The sequence below is a fragment of the Canis lupus genome, chromosome 14 (assembly GCF_011100685.1).
Source record: "Canis lupus familiaris isolate Mischka breed German Shepherd chromosome 14, alternate assembly UU_Cfam_GSD_1.0, whole genome shotgun sequence".
NCBI lineage: Eukaryota > Metazoa > Chordata > Mammalia > Carnivora > Canidae > Canis > Canis lupus.
This window is the reverse complement of record NC_049235.1, coordinates 36724494-36746472: the sequence shown is the minus strand read 5'-3', so window position 1 is coordinate 36746472 and position 21979 is coordinate 36724494. Positions and strand designations below refer to the sequence as shown.

General features: G+C 33.3%; 1 protein-coding gene across 6 annotated transcripts in view; it reads left to right on the top strand.

Annotated features, from left to right (window-relative positions):
• Positions 1 to 21979, top strand: part of FAM126A (family with sequence similarity 126 member A) — a 125316-nt gene that overhangs the window by 52219 nt on the left and 51118 nt on the right. For all 6 annotated transcript variants that reach the window (XR_005369539.1, XR_005369537.1, XR_005369538.1 and 3 more), the window contains exons 3-7: positions 3506 to 3607; positions 8959 to 9138; positions 10020 to 10100; positions 10688 to 10803; positions 11182 to 11277. Coding sequence is in view for 3 of the 6 variants with exons in the window: in XM_038557083.1 (XP_038413011.1) it covers positions 3506 to 3607; positions 8959 to 9138; positions 10020 to 10100; positions 10688 to 10803; positions 11182 to 11277 (575 nt within the window). In the remaining 3 variants the exon portion in view is untranslated. The remainder of the gene's footprint in view (positions 1 to 3505; positions 3608 to 8958; positions 9139 to 10019; positions 10101 to 10687; positions 10804 to 11181; positions 11278 to 21979) is intronic.

Genomic DNA, 21979 nt, shown 5'->3' with positions numbered 1-21979 from the left:
ATCCCTGGTTGTTTAATTTGATAACTATTGTGCTATTAAGGCTAAGATCATCAGATTGACAAAGGTATAGTACAAGCATATAGGGCTGAGAAGTCAGAAACACTTTGATGTAATTATAATTATTCTGCTAGGTAGTTTCATGATGTTGGAAAAATCACATTAACTTTTTTAGGTTTCAGTATCCTAACCAGAAAAAGTGAAGTGGCTGGTCTATGAGGATGATTTTAGTTTTATATTGTTCCATGGCCGAAGTCTGAACCCTCAACCCTATAACTTTATTCACCACACTTCTAAGCGCACAGACAACACAGTTTGCTTTGTGCAAATTTTTTTTTCCTCTTTGGAAAAACTATTCAATATCTACTCTAGCTATGGGCCCTCATTAGTATTTCTTTTATATACCAACAAAGTGATTAGACTTGAGACTCATTATTTCAAGAATTTCATGAGTAGTTGTTTCTTTTTTTTTTTTTTTTTAGATTTTTCAAAAATATATATTTATGTGAGAGAGAGAGAATGAGTGAATGGGTTTTGTTGGGGGGGGAGGTACAAAAGGAGAGGAAGAGAAACAGACTCCCTGCTGAGCAGGGATCCTGGTGCAGGGCTAGACCTCAGGACCCCTGAGATCATGACCTGGGCCAAAACCAAGAGTCAGATGCTCAACCAATTGAGCTATCCAGGCACCCCAAGGTTTTATGTGTTTATTCATTTGAGAGAGAGAGAAAGAGAGCATGCACATACATAAGTGGGGTGTGGGGCAGAGAGGGAAGGAGAGGGAGAGAGAGAATTTCTCAAGCAGACTCCACCTGGAGTGCAGAGCTGGATGAAGGGCTTAATCCCAAGACTTGAGATCATGACCTGAGCCAAAACCAAGAGCTGGCCACTCAACTGAATGAGTCTCCCAGGCACCCTTCCATTGTAATCTTTTCAAAGATTTATTTATAAAGTATTATCTTTCAGATTGTATTGTGCTTTTCTTAATGCTATGTATATATTTATCTAGCAGATTTCTAGACTCCTAACTTTTTAAATTTTCCTGTAGTCACTGAATCTTAAAATCTAATCTTGTGTATAATGTTGCTGAACAGAGTTGTTTTATTTATTGGTTCTCCATCCATCTGTCTGTCTTCATTAATTCTCTTCCACCCAACCCATATCACCTCCTTACATTTTAAAAAGCCATCTGCCAAATGATACTTTAGTATGAAGCATCTGTCTTCTTCAAATTTTGCCAAGACTAATTTCCCATTATTTTATTTTATTTTTTTGTCTCCAGTTCTGCCTTCTGAAAAGTGAGAAAACTTAGCTGATATTTCAGGCTAGTAGCTTTGAACTAGTACAGTGCAAGAAAATGTAAAGGTTTGTTGTAATAGTATTTAAATCCTTCAGTCTCTATTAGATTTTAAGTTTTTCAAAGCATTGTTCATAAACACAGCAATTATATTTCCTCCCCTTCTATAGACGAAAGTAGCTTTTCTCACATTTACAAAATGAAATAATGACAGAATTGTGCACTAATTTTTAGAAGACCTTTCCTCTCATTTAGCAGTATATTCCTAGACCCAGGGTATTTTCTGGGGTTTATCTTTTCAGAGAAGAGCTATCCTTTTGCCTTTAGTTGTTTCACAGAAAGTATTTTACAAAAAAAAAAAGAAAGAAAGAATTTTACCTCATGAAGGTTAATTGGTACATAAACTAAAAATTGTAATTCACCTTTTTTATGAATGTTATGGCCTAGGTAGTATATGTAATATTATAATATTTTTTATTCACTAATCATTTTTTAAGATTTATATTTCAATTCATTTAGTTTTAAATTTTATAGTTAGACACACATGTAATAGTGTATTTTTTTTGTGATAGTGTATTTTATACATATAAGTCAGATTCACTTCCATTCAGGGACTTAAAAATCTGTTGTTTATTTGACCATTATTCCCTTTTATATAAATTCCCCTAGTATTAGGTTACTCTTGATCAAATAACGGAAATTAAATGTTGCCTGGAGATCTTTTGTTACATGGTTTTGAAATATTGAAGAATGCCCTAATCTCTTTATGTAAGTAGTTGCTGTGAAACTTTTTTTTTTTTTTTTTTTTTACTTTGGAGAATGGTGGAAGGTTTCCAGGTAGTTCACATTTACTTAGCATTCTGGTAAACAAAACTATTTTATTGACTTAAAAAAAGAATCTATTCGCTTATATATCTTAAGATGAAATGTGACCTATTTTTAAAGAATCTACTGAAGTGTAAATGGTAGCAATGTTTATTTCTTATTCTGTTCACCTATAATAAATCCCTTCAGCAAAGGTTTGAATATGAGGCCTTGTGCTGAGTGCCACGGATGGAGAGATGGATGATAAAATAGTTCTTTCCCTTAAGGAGCTCATGGTAAAGTAAAAATGAATCACATATCAATGGTATAAACATTTATGCTGTTTAATTTTCTATGTCTGTTTATGGACATGTACACTTACATGCACTAACCATAACTGTTTTAAATTATGAAATACTAGGAGGTGGGACATGTAAGAAAATAGTGTACATCTTGGAATGACTGTTAGGAATATTTTGAGATATTATATGTACTGCAGGATTAGTATTTGTTAATTGATTGAAGTAATTTACATAAGAAAAAATAATGACTTGGAGACAGATATTAAGAAAGGGGTATACTCTAGAAGGGTAAGTTTTTTCATTTGTTATAATGAAGTGTTTTGTTTTTGTTTTTGTTTTCAGATTTCACAATTACTTTTACCCAAAACTGTCTGACTAAAATTTTATTTCTTCCCATTCCTCTCTGGTCATGGTGTCTTTTCTGAATGGGTGGTGCTGGCAAGCTGTAATTGGTTGTCCATGTTTTAATGGCATTAGGAAAACTAGTTTGAAAAAAAAGAAAAGGAAAACTAGTTTGTTGATAGTGTGGCTTTTTCTCTAGTTCTGAAAGGTCTAAAATTTGCCCCTTACTCCTAAATTAATAGTTACTATATGTAACTCAGTAGTTACTTTGATAGATGATCTGTGGCTTTAAGGTTTGAAACATTATTAGATTCTTATATAACATGTTTATTAAGAAGTAGGATCAATATCACTAATGAGATTTGTAACTTATATAATGCTACAAAGAAATATATCTTTGGATTTACACATGCTTTGTATTTTCATTTCTAACCCCAAATTGTGATCAAAGATGAAATGATAATGTTAATTTCTATCCCGGTTGATGATAAGAAAATTAAATATATTTTTTGTTGAGACATGATTCACATAACATAAAATTCATTGTTTTAGGGTGAAAATATAGTGGTTTTTGGTATAGTAATAATGTTGTGCAACTAACATCAGCATCTAATTCCATCACACCAAAAGGAAACTCCATACCAGTTAGTTACTCCTAATTACCCCTCCCCCTATCTCTGGCAACAACTGATCTACTTTCTGTTTATGGGTTTGGGTATTCTGGACATTTCATAAAAATAAAACCTATTTTTTAAAATTTGTTTAGACACTACCAGAAACATCTTTATCAAATTATGCTACAAATTTGAAAGACAAGAGTTCTTTAGTTTCATCTCTGTATAAAGTTATCCAGGAACCACAAAGTGAGGTAAGTACTTTTACAGTTTATTGTACTAGTAGTATTCAATTGATTGATTTTAAATTTTTTATTATGAAATATAACATATATATGGAAAAGTAAGAAAAGATATGTTTAAGGAACTTTAATATATATTATGGATTTTTATCTGATTACATTTGAGAAATGGGTTGGAGAGGATAAGAGTAAAATACTATATCTTCAAAAACTGGTAGAGTTGAAAAAGAAAAGAACTATAGTAACATGAACTTCACTGTACCATCTCCTAGGCCAAGAGATAAGATTACTACCATATTCTAAAAGCCATCTCTGAACATGTTCCTCCTCTTCCTCTACCTATTTGCCTGTTTATCTATCTTGTTAGAGGTAGCCTAGAAAGTCAAGATAATTATATGTATTGACAGATTCAACAAATATTTGTTTGCTCATTATGAGCTAGCTTCAATGCTAAGCAATAGAAAATCAAAGATAAATAACACATGGTCTTTATTCTGAAAGAAGAAAGAGGGAGAAAATAAGTAAATACATGTTTTCAAGGCAATGCCTAGATAGATATACACAATTCCAGGTATGCAAGGTGAAGGGACATTCCAAACTGTTGGATTAGTATATAGAGGGCTGAGAAAATGCAAAACATTTAAGGATGGCAACCAGTTTGGCTCAGCTGGTGTTTCTCTGTCCTTCCTTCTTTTCTCTTGCCCCCATCTTTTTTCCTTCTTTAGAAAGAAAATGTAGTTTGAAGGTGATAAAATGACCTATACTCCAGATCCTGGTGCTTACAAATCCCACCATTCATAGTAGAAATAGAAAAGGATTGGAGATAGCATGGGAAAAAAGGCATGGCATTTGGGGAAAAAATAGGCTAATGCAATAGTTAACAAGAGAATAAGAGTGGTACTGAACTAAAGCTGGAAAGATTGGTTTAGGCTGTAACCATGGTGAGCCTGGAATTCCATCATAAGCAGTTTAGACTTTTTTTGCACTAAAGGCATGACTTGATCAGATTATTGTTTCAGGAAGTTGACTATGTGGAGGATAGATTGGAGAATAGAAAAATTGAAAGCAACAGATGCTAGGACAATAGCCTAGGAGGGAGCTATTGAGAATGGAAAGAGATGGAGTAGAGGGGAGGGATATGAGGTATGTAGTTCTTTTTGTACCCAAGTTTGGTAGATCACATGGCAGGTCTAACACCACTAATGTTATTATTCAGTGGTAAAATAACATAATCTTGAGTCTGGTCCCATGTGGATCTATGTGTCCTTTGGATGAAGCTCTTAAAACTACAGTCTATTTTATTTATTTTATTTATTTGGAAAGGGGTTCTGGAAAAACCCATCTTCTACTGATGATGCTATAAAGTGCATCATGACTTTTACAGGCTGAAGAAAAGAGTAGGGATGAAATTGATAAGCCCAAAACTTTATTTGGAATAACCGAATAAAACAATCATATTTTGCTTCTTCCTTCCTTCTCCCCAATGTTAAATTTGTGTAGTACGTATAGGTAGCTTATTTTCTTGAAGGGTTTTAGTTTTTAATTATTGGGTGGAAGGTATTTTACAGTTTTCATGTTTGAGAATTATTTCACCAAATAGAATAAGAATAGATATATGTTTTATTATTTTTTTAATTAAATCTTGTTTCTAATAGACTAGCTTGGTTCATAGCATTTCTTTTATTCAAAATGAATACAGTTCTCATGGTTCAGAGTAGCAGTTCTCAAAATATTTGTGGTGAAGGACCAGTTTTTTAAAAAGTTTCAATCTGTCACAGACCTATATATGTAGCTAATATACATGATGAATGTGCAACTCACATCATATGTGAAGTACCACACAAATTTGATAAACCCCTACTGATCTATACTATATCCTGTTCAGTAAGGGTGCTGATCACCTACTTGGATGTAAAAGTTTCTAAATGTTTCCTCGCAATTTCTGTATTTACATTGTTGGGCACTGGTGACATTTGTGGATAGTCTTTGGTTCATGGACCACACTTTTAGAAACACTGGTTTAGGAAGTTTTGCATGTAAGTTTGTTTTATGTTTTTAACTTGATTCATGTGGTAAAGATGGTGTATTCTATATCTTAAAACACAACTCAATCTTAAAAAATATATTTAGAAGTGCTTCTAAAATATAATGGTGTAATCTAATATCATAACCTCCCTTTTTCTCTTTAGAATATTTTGTATCTTAATTTGGAGATATTCCTAAAATGTTGATATTATTCATTGTCTTTTGGCATTTTTGAAATTTGGGACATTGTTTTGGGTGTTTTTTAAAGTTTAGCAAATTTAGTATTTGGATTTTATTAATAGAACTTTTTTACTATTCAGTTTATTTTATTTAATAAGTATTTATTGAACCCATATAATGTGCCAGAAATCACTTAGAAATGTAGCAGTGAACAATATAGTCCTAATTCTTGATCTTTTGGATTAGAACTTGTATTCTGGTAGGTAAAATAGACATTAAGCAAATACTTAAATGTATAATACAGTGTTGGGTAGTGATAAAACCATGAAGAAAAATAAAGTGGAGTAGGAGGAAGTTTGTGTTGAGGTTCAGGAGGTATTGGTTGAATCAGCTCTGAATGAATTAGGGAGAAAAAATAAAACTAGGGGCAAGAGTTTTCCAGGAGAGGGAGTAGTTGTAACTGCAAAGACCCTGTGATAGAAAATGTGTAGTATGTTCAAGAAATTATAGAGGCAGTTTATGGGTACAATGCGGTTTGCCTGAGTGGTCCTTTTAATTGACTGTAACTTTAAGACAGGCATATGATTAGAGGCTAACAGACCTCAAGTGTGTTATGAAATCAGTTGTTTTGTGAAAGAGCCACATAGTGTCTCTTTGGTGTTCTGGGCATAAGGAGCCCAAAGTATGGAGCGACCACTCAGGGCCTACTAACACCTGAATGGTGGTATCCTTCCAACTTTTTAAAAATCTTTTTCCTACCTATGTTCTTCAGGAATAGCTCAATGTAAAAAAAAAAAAAAAATTAATTTGCAAGATTTTCTTAACTTTTCCCCAACTTCTATCCCTGCTTTAGTCATTGAAAGGCATTTTAATGTCACATTTCTATTACTATTAGAAATCTCTCTGAGGATAGTCTTCTTATCTGCAAATGGATTTTTATAAAAGTTTATTTGTAACTTAACTTGTTTTAGAATCCATAATGTATTTTAGAATGGAAAGAAGGTACATGATTTTTAGGTTCTCATTAGACCCATAAAAAGCCCATTTAATACCTGAAAATATACTTGAAGTGCAGCTCTCTTAGTAGTACTGTAAAATCTACCCACCAAATATAACAATATGTCCATGAGAAAATACGTACAAAAATTCAAACCAAATACTGTTAATACATCATATTCTAATGTTCCATTTACTTGTCTCAAATATATTCAAGTTAGGTAAGTCAAATACTGCCTGTTTTTCTTACATTCTATATCTTTCCTGATATTTTTCAGGTATGTTTGTAAAGGAGTCAAAAAGTGTTAGCTCCCAGTTCTGACCTTTGTGAGCTGCATAATTTTGGTTATAGTAGATAGTCTCTTTGTCTCAATTTCCATATGTAGAAAGTATGGATAATGATATTTTACCTACAATGTTGTGGGAATTGAACAGGTTCAGGTACTTTGAAAGTATTTTGCATGTATTAAAATACTGCACAGATAATGCATTTCCCTCTGTCTTGGTTTGACATGCATAATTTCATCTAACCTCACTGTAACATAATGATTTCTCCACCCCTTTGAAGCTGTCTTCATTTGGTTCTGCTTTCATAAAACAAAAGCTCATTTAATTTTGGATTTTAATTGGTTATAAGACCTTTTGAAAGTGTTTTGATTAAAATTGTGTGTTCATGCAGACTTGAATAAATTTTTTTGAATAAATTTTCAACATATGATTTCATAATTTCCCAAATACTTGTTAGAAAATATCAATTGATTTAACCAAAGTTTTCCCAGGTATTTAAAGATGAGGGATCTTACACAACAATACAAGATTGCTGATGTTGGTCCACGAAGAAATTTAAAAAACCCTACCTTGAAAGCCAAACATTTCCCTTCCAGTTTTTCTTTTTTCCTACCACCCTGAACCCAATTATTCCAAATTCCTACCTTAAAAATGTCTCTTGTGACATAGGAATGGGGTTACTTTGCTTCCAACCCTCCACTTTCCTGTTACCCTTGCTGTGCCACAGTAGACGCCTGTTGCCTCTTGACAACCACTTTGGGAGTGAGAGAAAAATATTCCTTAACTGTCAGAAGTTAGATAATTTTTCAACAGGAAAGACTAGTTTGACTTAATGTTTATTGAAGTGTAACTTTCACTACATCTTGTGTAAGTAATACTGACTTTAATTGTACCCAATATTTACATATTTAGCATATTTGAAATAAAAATATCCACTGTATGTTAGTTTCTATTCATTACAATTACTGGAAATAGAAAATTTGTTTAGTAAATTGATTTAAATCTATTGCCTAAGTTGGTTAAGTGAATGAATTATAGTTCATGGAAAATACAATAGTCTAATGTTTTGAAAATTCAGTACCTTGTAAATCTCTTCACATATCTATGACATGTGAGTGATCATTGTATATGCTTTAAGATGGTATTTTTTTTTTTTTGGTAAGATGGTATTTATAAATAAGAGTCTCTTATGTTAACTTTCTGATTTAAAAAAAAGGTCTATGATATAGATTCAGTCAGCTCTGTTAGCTGGGTAATGCTGGCATGTGGTGGGAGAGAAAAGGTTAGAGATAACTCCAAATTGTGTTTCAAATAAAATGACAGCAATGTTTAGATTTCCCAGGGGCAATCAACCATGGTTACGATAGGGATCTAGATTTAGGGGTGCTGTAATTATTCAGCTATTCCACATACATTGCTGTTGGATGCTGCCTAATTATAAGCTCAGGAGGGTGATATGATGATAACTACCTAGGGTTCCCATTTCAATTTCTCCAACTCTATACCTAATCATGTATAAATTGACATGTTTTATCAGGAAGATAGGATATTAAGGAAGAAACTTCTTACAACCTAACTATTTTAATAAGTTAAAAAGATATGGTATAAATAACAATATCACTTTAGAATTATAGATTATTTTAAAGTTTACAAGTACTTCCAAATACATTTATTTTGAACTGTTTGGCCTTCCACTGGAAGTAAACTTGCAAAGGTTTGCTAAATAGCTTAAGCAGTAAATAGTTTTGCTTTCAAAAACATGAAAACATTTATATATTTCAGTAATTACCAATCAGGGAAAACGATTTATATTTCATATGTCGATGTCATTCAAATATAATTTAATCCTTGAATTAACACTGCCTTTTTTCCAGTTGCTAGAACCTGTCTGTCACCAGCTGTTTGAATTCTATCGCAGTGGAGAAGAACAGTTGCTTCGATTTACACTGCAGTTTCTTCCAGAATTGATTTGGTGCTACCTTGCAGTCTCAGCCAGCAGAAATGTGCATAGCAGTGGATGTATTGAAGCTCTTCTTCTAGGGGTTTACAATTTGGTTTGTATTTAATGCACTTAACAAATGTTTGCAAAAAGCAAATATATAACCTTTTAGGCAAAAATGAATACATAGTATCAACTACTTTTCAGTTTAGTAAAGCTAATATTTGTTTTCATACATCAAATGATTCATAGTTCATTCTCTCAAAAATAACTCTATGGAGGTTGAAAGCTATATGGGCATACATATAATTATGTAAATAAAATTTTTTGGATTGATTAAAAACTAAAAATCAGACCATTTCAGTTCTTTTATGGTGGTATCTAAAAATAATTAGTGTTGAATTTTAAATTTTTCAAATTTAAAATCTATTGTCTGTAAATTGTCTTTTAATGACCTTCATAAAACGCTTGGGAGAAAAGATCTAGTGAAATAGGTAACACCAAAATTTCATAAAATCTGGACTGTCTCATGAGTTCATACTACTGATTTAAATATAGTTTTCATTACTCTTCTCTTTGTGTATCGATTAGTAGGTATTCTAGATATTTAAGGTTTGTTATTTTTAAAAAGGAAAAGAAATTTAAGGCCTTGTCTTGACATATTTCATAATTATGTTAATTGGTTTAGGAAATGTAACTTTTTACATGAGAAAAATCAGTGATTATTAACATACTACACATCTCTATTTCAGCCATCCTGTATTACTATATCTTAAAGAGGAAGATTAACTCTTAGTGTTTATAAATAATTCATAATTGATTACCATAGTTTATGATTTTTAGCTAACTTTAAAATTCCTTTCCTTTCAGGTTTCTTTTTATTTATTTATTTATTTATTTTTTTTCAGGTTTCTTTTTAGACTAACAGTTTAAAATTAGTTTTTAAGCTTATGCATAAGAAATAAATATTTTAAGATTTTTTTTTCACTTTTATAGGAAATAGTTGACAAACAGGGACATAGCAAAGTATTGAGTTTTACGATTCCATCTTTATCCAAACCATCTGTATATCATGAAGTAAGTGACATTTTATCAAAGTAAATTTTTTGGTTCTAAGATTTGTAGGTCCTATAAATGAGAGTCTGGTTATTGAGGCTCCTCCCCCCAAATTGATTAATTTATTGGTATCTTAAAAAGTAAAAAACGCCAGAAAAAGTATTTACTATTCCCAAAGTGAAATGAGGAATCAGAATCATAAAACTTTAAAATCTGATTGTTTAAGAGATCTATTGAAATATTGATTTTGAAATATTTTTCTCTTCTGATGGATAAAAGTAGTCTAATATTTTTATATGTGGCAATTATGTATTTCTGGAGTTGAATTTTTTATTAAGTCCTTATTTTAATTCAAGTGTAGCTTACATACAATGTAATATATTCAACAATTCTATATATCATCTGTATTGGTATAAAAGTTTTGAAGTTAAACTATTTTTATTTCTATTTGTGGTTTAGTTTTTAATTATTTTTAAGCCTTTGAGCAGAAAATTTAGTAGGGAGTCACAATATTCTTAAGAAATGATGTTCATGGAGATCATTCTTAGTGGTGTATATATTAACATATTTTCAACAGAATGGCTTTTTTTTTATTCAAATGTCTTTAGCCTTCCAGCATTGGGTCCATGGCTCTGACTGAGAGTGCACTATCCCAGCATGGTTTGTCAAAAGTTGTGTACAGTGGACCTCACCCCCAAAGGGAGATGCTGACAGCACAGAATAGGTATACCATGGAGATATAACTTACTATCCCACTACACTGATATTTAAGAAAATTGTTTTAATAGATTTATAAGTAATGTTTAATAAACTCTATGTGACAATTTAACAAATATTTGGTCATTTAATACAAGAGAAAAACACATTGTCTTGCTTCTTTATACTTCGATTCAGATGTATTTTTAAAATACATTTTTAAAATAAGTTTCAGATGACTGACTTGAGAAGTCTTTTTTTTCTTTTTAGTTTTGTATTGTTATTGATATGGTTATATTGTATGGGTCTATTCTATAACATAGTATCTTTCCATAATGTCTGCCTAATTATGGTTGACTTCTTAGAATTCTAAAGGCTTGTAAATATTGTTTTCATTTGTCTTCAGGTTTGAAGTGTTAACATTCCTTTTGTTGTGTTACAATGCTGCCTTAACCTACATGCCCAGTGTTTCTCTTCAATCATTGTGTCAAATTTGTTCAAGGTAAATAAAAATTCAAATTTTTTTAATATTGAAATATATGAATCTAGGATTCCTAGTTTGTTACATACCTAAGTTATTTTTGTTTTGTTTAATCCTTTGTTTAAAACATTCAAGAAGTTAATATAAATCTCAGCCTAGCCAACATACAGAAAGCTCCCAGTAAATGACAGCTCCAAAAAACATAATGAAGAGGGTAAAGGTGAATAACATTTTAGTGGAATATTTATTTTTTTTTAATTTTTTTAAAGATTTATTTATTTATTCATGAGAGAGAGAGAGAAGCAGAGACACAGGAGGAGGGAGAAGCAGGCTCCATGCCGGGATCCCAACGCGGGACTCGATCCCGGGACTCCAGGATCGTGCCCCGGGCCAAAGGCAAGGCGCTAAACCGCTGAGCCACCCAGGGATCCTTTCTTTTTTAAAGATTTATTTATTTATGCATGAGAGAGAGAGAAGCAGAGACACAGGAGGAGGGAGATTAGTTGAATATTTAATCAGAAAAGAATCATGCCGTATAATTAAAAGGATGGAACTGTTAGGACCTTTTGATTTTTGGCATGTGTTTGGTTTTTGTTTTGTTACTTTGTTTTTATTTATTTTTATTGTGCTCTAATCTGGTACCAAGAACAAGTAAGAGATACTGGTTTTTAGGCTCTGTTTGCTAAAAAAAAAAGAAAAGAAAAATTGGGCCAAGAGGTTGCTTAAATAAATTATGATAGTTCCTAAGTATACTATGCAAACGTTTAAAAATTGTATTTTAAATGGGTATTTAATGATAGTATATATGGTATGATTCCAGCATTGACTGAGTATGACCAGAATATTAATAATACTTATATCTAATTAGTGGAATTGTGGTTTATTTCATTTTCTCCTGTATGATTTTTTATCATTCTTTAAATTTTCTATGGTGAACATATTACTTTTTAAAAAAGAAAACAAAACAGAAGACAGAAAATGCCTTTGGTAACTCAAGTAAATAAGGGAAAAATGGAATTAAGGAGTTTTTAGACTAATTTAGTTTTGGGGAACTTATTTAGAAGATGCAATTTTGTTTTTTTAAAAGATTTTATTTATTTATTCATGAGAGACACAGAGAAAGAGGCAGAGACATAGGCAGAGGGAGAAGCAGGCTTCCCCACAGGGACCTGATGCAGGACTTGATCCCAGGATCCTTGGATCACAATCTGAGGCGAAGACAGATGCTCAACCACTGAGCCATCCAGGCACCCCTAGAAGATGCAACTTTGGAAAGTTGGTAAGAGGGAGGGTGTCTAGAGCAATACTTAGAAATCAAATCAAAACAAACAGAAAAGCAGAAATTGATACCTAATAGGATAGAAAACCATGCAGGACTAGAGGGAGAAGGGAAGTAACAAGGCAGAAGACTTGTTAGAGAGATAGAGAAGTGGGGAATCTTTCAGATGACTCCTGAATTGGAATTTAGTTATATTTCCTAGACCTTGGAAGGCACCAATTTGCTGATATTCCTATTTGCTGAGTCTTTCTAACATGTTTCTCATTTTAAATCCTTTAAAGGCAGAGGTGTCCAGAGTTTTGAATTTCACGGATCTATAAAATTTCAAAAAAAAATTAGACTGGGTGGGGTATCTACATAACATTGCCACCCTTTTATTTGTCAAGTCATTATGTTATAAATATCTATCATGAACATTATTTAACAAAAGGGAGACCATTTTAACACCAAAAGAGGTTGGTGGCGGGGAGTAGAAGAGAGGGACAACAATTTATATGTTAAAAATGGGATGTTTAGCTTTTCTTGTTTTGTATTTCACTGTGGTCTAGGGAAAACGTTGTTAATGGACTAAAATGAATGTGAAGACCAGTCAAGTCCTTCAGAAACATTTATTTAAGGGGTAACTTGATGCAGCAACTTTTACCTGTAGAATTTAAAATGTACTACAAAGCCCAGGTTCTGCTCTAAAGTAGTGTCTTACGTGGTAGGACCCAGGAATAATGTTCTAATACATTTGAAGTTCTAATGTTCTAATATAGATAGATGTCCTAATATAACCTCCTAAATAAGAACAACTATTGATATTTTCTTGAAACTACTGATACAAAAGTTAGGAAAGAACATGTGTCACTGGTTTCTGTCCTGTGTAACTCCTATGAACTGCTCTCTAATACAATTACTTTTACATTCTTGGTAGAAAATTGTTAACATGCCAGTTTTAACTAATGAGAGAACTGGATAAGCCTTCAAAAACACAAGTATTACCTGGTTTTAAAAACAAAGAGAAATACAGATTAAAAACTAGCTTATAGGGTTTTGGCCAAAGAAGATTTTAGTAGAGACATTAGATTAATTCTATGCCAAAGAAAAATTGAAAAAAAGAAATTTTGTATAGATGTTCACCAGTTGTTTTTCTGTTTTTTTTTTTTTTTTTTTTTTTTTTAGATTTTATTTATTTATTCACGAGAGAGACAGAGAGAGAGGCAGAGACATAGGCAGAGGGAGAAGCAGGCTCCCTATGGGGAGCCCGATCTAGGACTCGATCCCGGGACTCAGGGATTGCTCAACCACTGAGCCACCCAGGTGTCCCAATGTTCATCAGTTTTAAGAAAATGAGGGAGGAAAGAGATCTAACTAATTCAAAAGACATGAGCTATTTAAGTAATGCTAACTCTTAAGCTACAGAAGGTGATAGAAGAGGAACTCTCAAATTTGTCATTCATATCTTTTTTTTAGTTTGCTTTTTTTTGATTCCCTATTACTGTGTTCTCAGTATCTTAAAATCTAGTTATTTCTCTTAATTCCTGATTTTCTTAATCATTTATCAAATATTCTAATTAAGATATTTTGTACAATTTTAAGACTAATAGAAAAGAATTAGAAAACACTTGTATCTAATCAAGCAAAGCCTCCTCCATATCTATTGAAAGAAAATTGATTACAGAACTGTGATGACAATAAGTTATAAATGGTTATGATATTTAAAGAACAAGAGCTTCCTGATGATCTTAGTCCTAGTTTAGATTTTCCTACAGAATAAAGTCATCACACTGTTTTATGGCTAATCCAGCTTTTTGGCCACATGGCAATTGTTTGAATTTGCTGCTCAGTTTAGTTGTTGATGACTATGCCAAAATGATTGAGTGGGTCATCTAGGAGGAAGGATATATATATATCCAGAAATATGTCATGGAATATTTGAGCTAGATTCAGTGACAATGTATCCCATTCTTTCTTTAACTTTCGGATTATAATGAATTGTGGAAGTAATTAAAACAATCTTAGACACTTCCTACCCTTCACCATACATACAAATCCATTCTACTCAGCAAAAATCTGTTTGGTTGCTGTAAGCTTTGCTTTCCTGATTCAGGCTTATGGCCAGCTCGATAGCCTGTTTTCCTGCTGTATGGCATGTACGGACACTCAAAGAAGAGACCTGAGAAGAGTCAAAAGAACTAGACTGAATGAGTTTCAGTCAATAAATTTTTGTTTTCCCTAATACTAAACATTATATATGGCCCTCCTAAAAGAAATGTAACCACCAATACTGCAAGTAAGCTTTGTTGGTATATACTGAAGTCCTCTAAACTGTGGGAAATAATTTTCTTTTTTTACTGTTGACTTCTTTTGTAACACAAGGCTGTTTAACAAATGGCTTATCTTGCCTTTTGATGTAGAATATAAATTTTAAAGATGAAACTATACTAAGCTAGTAAGTTAAATTCTTTCCCACTGTCAAAGGGAGTCTCCTGATTTTCTTTACCTGTGAGTCACCTAGTTGACTGACTAGGATGTATACTCCTATGAATTCTTGATCAGTGTATTTGTTCTTATATATCTACAGTAAAACCCTGCCTGTCTCCTCACTACTAAATCAGCCTTCCTGACCATATAAACAGATTTCTTCTATTAAGAATACCTTTGAGCAATTAAACCACTCTGTGGATTAATTCTCCTGATAAAGCTATATATATGTGTGTGTATGTGTGTGTGTGTGTATATAATATGCCCACATAATATATATCAATATATATTTTTATATTTATATACATACACACTTAACACAGTAATGCCACCTTATCATCATTTAGTAAATGACAGCTATTATATATTATACAGTAATTATGAGCATACATGTTCACTATGGATGCTTAGCATCTCTTTTTTCTTGCCTGTTTGCTACTACTATCAACAGTTCTAGAGCATATCTTATACTAGATCATTCCTTCTTGAAAGAACCTATAGTTGACTTTTCACTTCTTATTTTATTTATAAACTTTTTTAACCTATTTAAATATTCTCCATCCTTTACAACCCAATTAAAACAATCTTTTCTCTTCCAACTTGAGCACAATTTTGTGTGTGATATTCTCTTGAGGAAAGTGATAGGAGATTCAGACTTTATTAAGCTCCTCATTCCAAAAAGCAGAAGCATGGGAACAGAATAGTGTCCAATACTGTGCAACAGTTCTTCTGTTTTCTTTTTTTTCCCTACTTCCCTGTTTTCTCTTCACCTGAACTTCTTATTTCCCTTTCCCCACTACTTAAAAAGCAGAGCAGAAAAGGAAGAGGATTTAAAATTGTTTTGTTTTATTTCATATCTATATCTGTTACCCAGCTGGAGAGGAAGTAGAACTGGACCAAGTTATAAATATTTCTCAAATTAAAAATTAGAAAAATATTTTTCCCTTTATTCAGCTAATTTTTACTACCCGGTCTGATGATCTGTTAGTAGTTAATCTATTTTCTTTTCTAGTTTAGATTCTGGCATATTCATGAATAAATACTCCCTCCAGTTAGCCTCACTGGAATTGTGCCTTCCGATTATTTTGTGGTTTATAACTCAAAATATTTTGACAACAATCTCAAAAGTTTACTTTCAGGCTGGAATGAGACAGTGTCTTTCAACAGTGTCATGGCAACAGTTTTCCTCACTAAAAATGGATACTTAGAACTTCCTACCAGAAATATATTTACTGGGGATCCCCAGGTGGCTCAGAGGTTTAGCGCCTGCCTTCGGCTGGGGTGTGATCCTGGGGTCCCGGGATCGAGTCCCGCATTGGGCTCCCTGCATGGGGCCTGCTTCTCCCTCTGCCTATGTCTCTGCCTCTCTCTCTCTCTCTCTCTCTGTGTGTGTGTCTCTCATGAATGAATAAATAAAATCTTAAAAAAAAAAAGAAATGTATTTACAAAATATGCCTTCCAAAAGGATTTTTATTTTAATGTGGTCTATGAATTTGGGAAACATCTATATGTGACTGAAGAGTAAATTTAATACAGAAATAGGAGTTATATCACTCAGGTGCTTTTGTGTAGGGTTGAGTCCCTATGTTTTGAATTTGTAAAAGAAAACAATTTTAGGATACTCTTTTGAAACAGAGGAGTCAGGCATTCATAGGGCATTGATATTTTTATTTTGTTCTGCATTTTATTTAAATTGAATAAAGGATCTCTGAGAAAAGAATATCCTTTTTTTTTTAATTTTTATTTATTTATGATAGTCACAGAGAGAGAGAGAGAGAGAGGTGCAGAGACACTGGCAGAGGGAGAAGCAGGCTCCATGCACCAGGAGCCCGACGTGGGATTCGATCCTGGGTCTCCAGGATCGCGCCCTGGGCCAAAGGCAGGCGCCAAACCGCTGCGCCACCCAGGGATCCCGAGAAAAGAATATCCTTAAATAGATCAGAGAACTAAAGAGTAAATCAGAGAATTCTTGATTAAAAGGAATGGAGAAAGGAGGGTTAAGAGGTACTATTAATGATGCAGCTGGATAGGACTGGATTATTTTGTGTCTCAGCTCAAATGTCACTTCCTTGGAGAGACCTTCCATGGCCATCTTTCTAAAGTAGCACCTTCTTACCTCAATTTATTTTCTTTTAGCACTTCTTATAACACTATAATTACCTGGTTTCTTCATTGGGTATATAGTCTATCAACTGCTGGAACTTCACGAAGTCAGGAACCTTTGATGTCTTGTTCTTTATGGTGTTCTCAGAGTTTAGAAAAGTGCCTGGCATATGGTAGAAACCTAGGAACTGTTTGTTAAATGAATGAAAAATAGATGATCTCTTCCCCCTTCAGATTTATGATCCATTAAATACAACTAAGATTAAAGGAAATAATTTGGTTTTTGCTTTTTAAAAGTCTTACATTGATAAATGCAAAATTCCTGCAGTCAGTTGCCACAAATGTGTAGTTTTTGTAGTTATAAAAAATTAACTGCTATGGTCTAAAAGTTTGTATCTTCCCAAAATTCATATGTTAAAATATTAATGCCTAATGTGATGGTATTAGGAGGTGTTCTCATAGCCAAGAGATGGTACAAAGTTCCCTTGTTCCTTCTGCCATTGAGGATATAATGAAAAGTCTGTAACCCTGAAGAGAGGGCCACCGCATTTTTTATATTTTGTTACAGCTGTCTGAATGGACTAAGACTAATCCTTTGCATTTCTGAATAAATGTTTTAGTATAATCTCTAACAGATTTCCTCATGGGCAGCTAGTAGAGGAAATGAGAGAACCTGGAATCTTGTTTCTTTTGTTAATCTTGCAAGTGTGTTAATATTTGAGAGAAATGTTTCTCTAGTTCTTACCTAAAGTAAATTTAAAAGTTGATTGACCATTCTAGACCTAGGGCAAAGTTGTTCTTTAAAAAAAAATTGTGTATTAACTGCAATAACATTTTTTTGTTCATATTGTGCCTCCTGAATCTTATACTTATTTCCTTATTTCTAAACCCGTATATCCAATCCAGTAGCCATCTCTATCAAGATGTCCTACAGATACCTTGTAAAAGTTAGAACTCTTTCTGCTGCAACTAACTGATAATCTATATAAAACTAGATTATACCAGAGAGAAAAATTTTTGGCTCTTTGTACCTGGGAAGAGTAGGGATGGAACTGGCCTCAAGATCAAGTAGATTTAGGGACGCCTGGGTGGCTCATCAGTTGAGCATCTGCCTTTGGCTCAGGGCATGATCCCTGGATTTCAGGATCGGGTCCCACGTCGGGCTTCCTGCATGGAGCCTGCTTCTCCCTCTGCCTGTGTCTCTGCCTCTCTCTCTGTGTCTCTCATGAATAAATAAATAAAATCTTTAAAAAAAAAAAGATCAAGTAGATTTAGAGGCTCAGTTGTTATCTGGATATACTCTCTCATCTCTCTCATCTCATCTTCTTCTGTTGGCATTGTTTTTTTTTTCTTTCTGTAGGTAGGCTTCCTTCATGTGATAAAAATGGTGACCACAAGGAGCTAAAAGCTTACATTATTGTCTACCTTTAATGAACTCAGAAGAAAGCACTCCTTTCCTGTTTTTACTGTGAAAAACCAGGCAACAAAAGACTGGCGTTGCCAGCCTGAGGCTTCTACAAACCCCTCTGAGGTCATGTTTGTTAGTGTTATTAGAAGAGTACTTATCAGTTTAAATATTGGTTTGGCTGTTAAAGATAAATAAGGGTAACTTAAATGATATTTATTTTTCTTTCCCATAAAAGTCCAAGTTGGCAGATGTTTCTAAGGTGTTCAGTCTCCTTCTTTCTTGAGATTCCGCCATTCCGTAGGATGTTACTCTTGTCGGAATGGTGATGGATCACTGTTTTTACATCTGCCTTCCATCCTGCAAGAAGGGAGAAAGAGAGAGTGGAAGGCATGCAACTGCTCTTTAAGGGTGCAACCTAGAAGTCGCACCATTTCAGCCAGCACACTGTTGTCCAGAACTAATTACATGGTCACACTTAGATGCGAGGAGGGCCAGGAAATGTGGTCTCTTGTGGGTGGCCACTGTTCTAGTTAAAATTAATTGAGGAGCATGGAGGAGAGGGTACCTTATATATGTTATTAAAGGGAAGAAGGGAAAAATAGATGTTAGGGTACTGACCTTGTCGCAGGTGATTTTGTTATTTTATTTATACCACAATCACATAATTATACTTGACGATATAGGGAAAGACTAGTTCCTAAAGGTAAGAGGAGTAGAGGTGCTATTAAAATAAGACATTAGGGTGGCTCAGCGGTTTAGCACCTGCCTTAGGCCCAGAGCATGATCCTGGAGTCCTGGGATCGAGTCCCACATCGGGCTCCCTGTATGGAGCCTGCTTCTCCCTCTGCCTGTGTCTCTGTCTCTCTCTCTCTCTCTCTCTCTCTCACGAATAAATAAATAAAATATTTTTTAAAAATAAAATAAGACATTAGTGGCAGGGGGAGAGGTCATGGTAGACAAAAGTGACATCTATACCATATACCTACAAATCAACATATCTGAAACTTAGCATCTTCCAAAACAGTATTCTTATTCGTCCAAGTTCATTTAATCCCACTACCATCCAGCCAGCTATCCAAACTAAATGTGGGAATAATTATACACTCCTCTTGTTTTTTCAGTCTTAAGCTATAATTATACTTCCTAGGTGGGACTCCAATCCCACCCTTTCTCCTTCTTCCCACAATTATTTCTTTGGTTCAGGTCATCTTCATCACACTCGCGGGGTATTTTGACACTCCACTCCAGTTTCAGTGCACTGTTCCAACATAGCCTGAGTGATATTTTGAAAAGACCAGTCTGATCATGTCACTCCCTTGTTAAAATAACAAAACAAAAAACCTTTAGTTGCTTTCCATTGCCTGCATGATAAAACCTTGCAAGTTATAAGATACTGAACCCTAGTTAGCTTCTCTGTTATTTTCTAGTGTCTGAGCATTCCCTCCTACTATTATTGTCCCAGTCTCCTTGGTGTCATGCTCTTTTATCCTACTCTGTTTTTGCCTATTCCTATATTTTCACCAGGAAAATGCCACTTTTTCTTCAAGGCTCATTCTGGGAAGCCTTCTCTGACCCTCTGCTTCTTCCACTAGAGTTTACCACTGTCTCCTTTTGCTACCTCTGTAACTTATTCATTACAGATATTTGTTTACTACACAGTCTCCATGATTAAATTGTGCATCCCTGACGGAACTACATCTTTCATCTATATTCCTAGTGTCTGACACAAAATAAATCTTTAAAAATATTTACTGAATGAATAAATGAATTAATTGAAAAAATCCAATCTTTTATATATTGGTTCTTAGTTATTTACTACCATCCCTATCATAAGGGTATGTAAGGTGTGAGAAAATAAAATTTTCTGCATTTACTTTTTTAGATAATAAGAGGAGTTTCTAGTCTATTTTGAATATGTTTTTATAAAATCTAAATTCAAGTTGATTTTATTTCATGTACAGTTAATTTTTTTTCAGTTTTTATTTTAGTGGACTCTGGTTCCTTTAACAAAATACCATAGGCTAGGTGGCTTAAACAGTAGATGTTCATTTCTTACACTTCTGGCTGAGCAATCTAAGGTCAAGTAACCAGCAGATTCAGTTCCTGGTGAAGGCCTTCTTCCTGGCTTACAGGAAACTGCCTTCCTCACTGTGTCCTTCACATGACAGAGAATGAGTTCTAGTCTCTCGTACTCTTTTTTTAAAAGGGCACTAAACCCATCATGGAGGCTCCCATCCTTGTGACCTCATTTAGTGTTCTACAACCAAATACCATCATATTGGGGTATTAGGGCTTCAGGAAATGAACTTGGGAGGGAACACAAATATTCAGTCCATAAATATCCCTGCTCCTTTCTACTCTTGTTTCTAAAAAGAATTCTAAGATCCTTTCAACATCAAGTGAATTTTTATGTTTACTTTAAAGTTACTTTGAATTGACAATATTCTCAAGGGACCATTTTGAAATGGTCTGTAGTATACTCGGGTATGTTTAAATGAAAGCTTAGATTCAGTCTATTGACTGTACTATATTAGGTGAAGGCTTATTATATTACCCACAACATATTATGAAAAAACAGCTTTTTTCCAGTTTTATTAAAATTAGAAACTTAGTATTTTAAAAGTAGTGCATGTTGATAATAGAAAATTTAGAAAATATATATATAAGGAGGAAAATAAGTCTATAGTCTCAGAACTCAGAGCTCACTCTGATTTTATATGATCTTTTTGTAGTGACAAACAACATTCACCTATTTGTTTATTACAGAATGGGAGTGGGTTTCATGTATTATTCTTACAGTTTTTCTCCCCCCTGCAATTTAAATAGGTTTTCAAAACATCAAGTTTAATTATTTCATCGTATTCCCTGAATTATTTATATAATTCATCCTCTGTATTGGACTTTTAGGTAGCTTCCTATTCACTATAGTAAATACACCTTAATGTTAATAACTTCTTAAATATTCTTCACTATAATAAATGCTTTAAATTTCAGTTGTGTTCATGGTAGTTTCTTTTTTAAAAAAAAAAAAGTAAAAATTTGGTCTTTCTTTAGGACTCTACCTTTGCTGTCATGTTTAAACTTGCAAAGGATATATAATGATTTGCTTATGTTTTACTTCTCTTATGGTTTTTCAACATTAAAAATTTCAATCTGTCTGAAATGTATTAAGGTATATGGGGCTTGAATCTACTTTTAGAGTGTTCTCTTGGAGGTTGCAATATGTGTCAAGAACTTTGTTAGCAATAGAAGATCATACCATAGATCTATTTATGATAAAAATACCAACTTTCATGTATTTCAGGTTTTATGGTAACTAAAAATTATTAGTTATTGAACTGTATGAGATTAGTGAACCAACTCTGAGAATCTGGTTTACTTACTATATAATACTATACCTCTAGCTTTATACATTTTTTCCCCTGGTTTCTCTTACTCAAGAAAATGTTATAGACAAATGTTCTGTT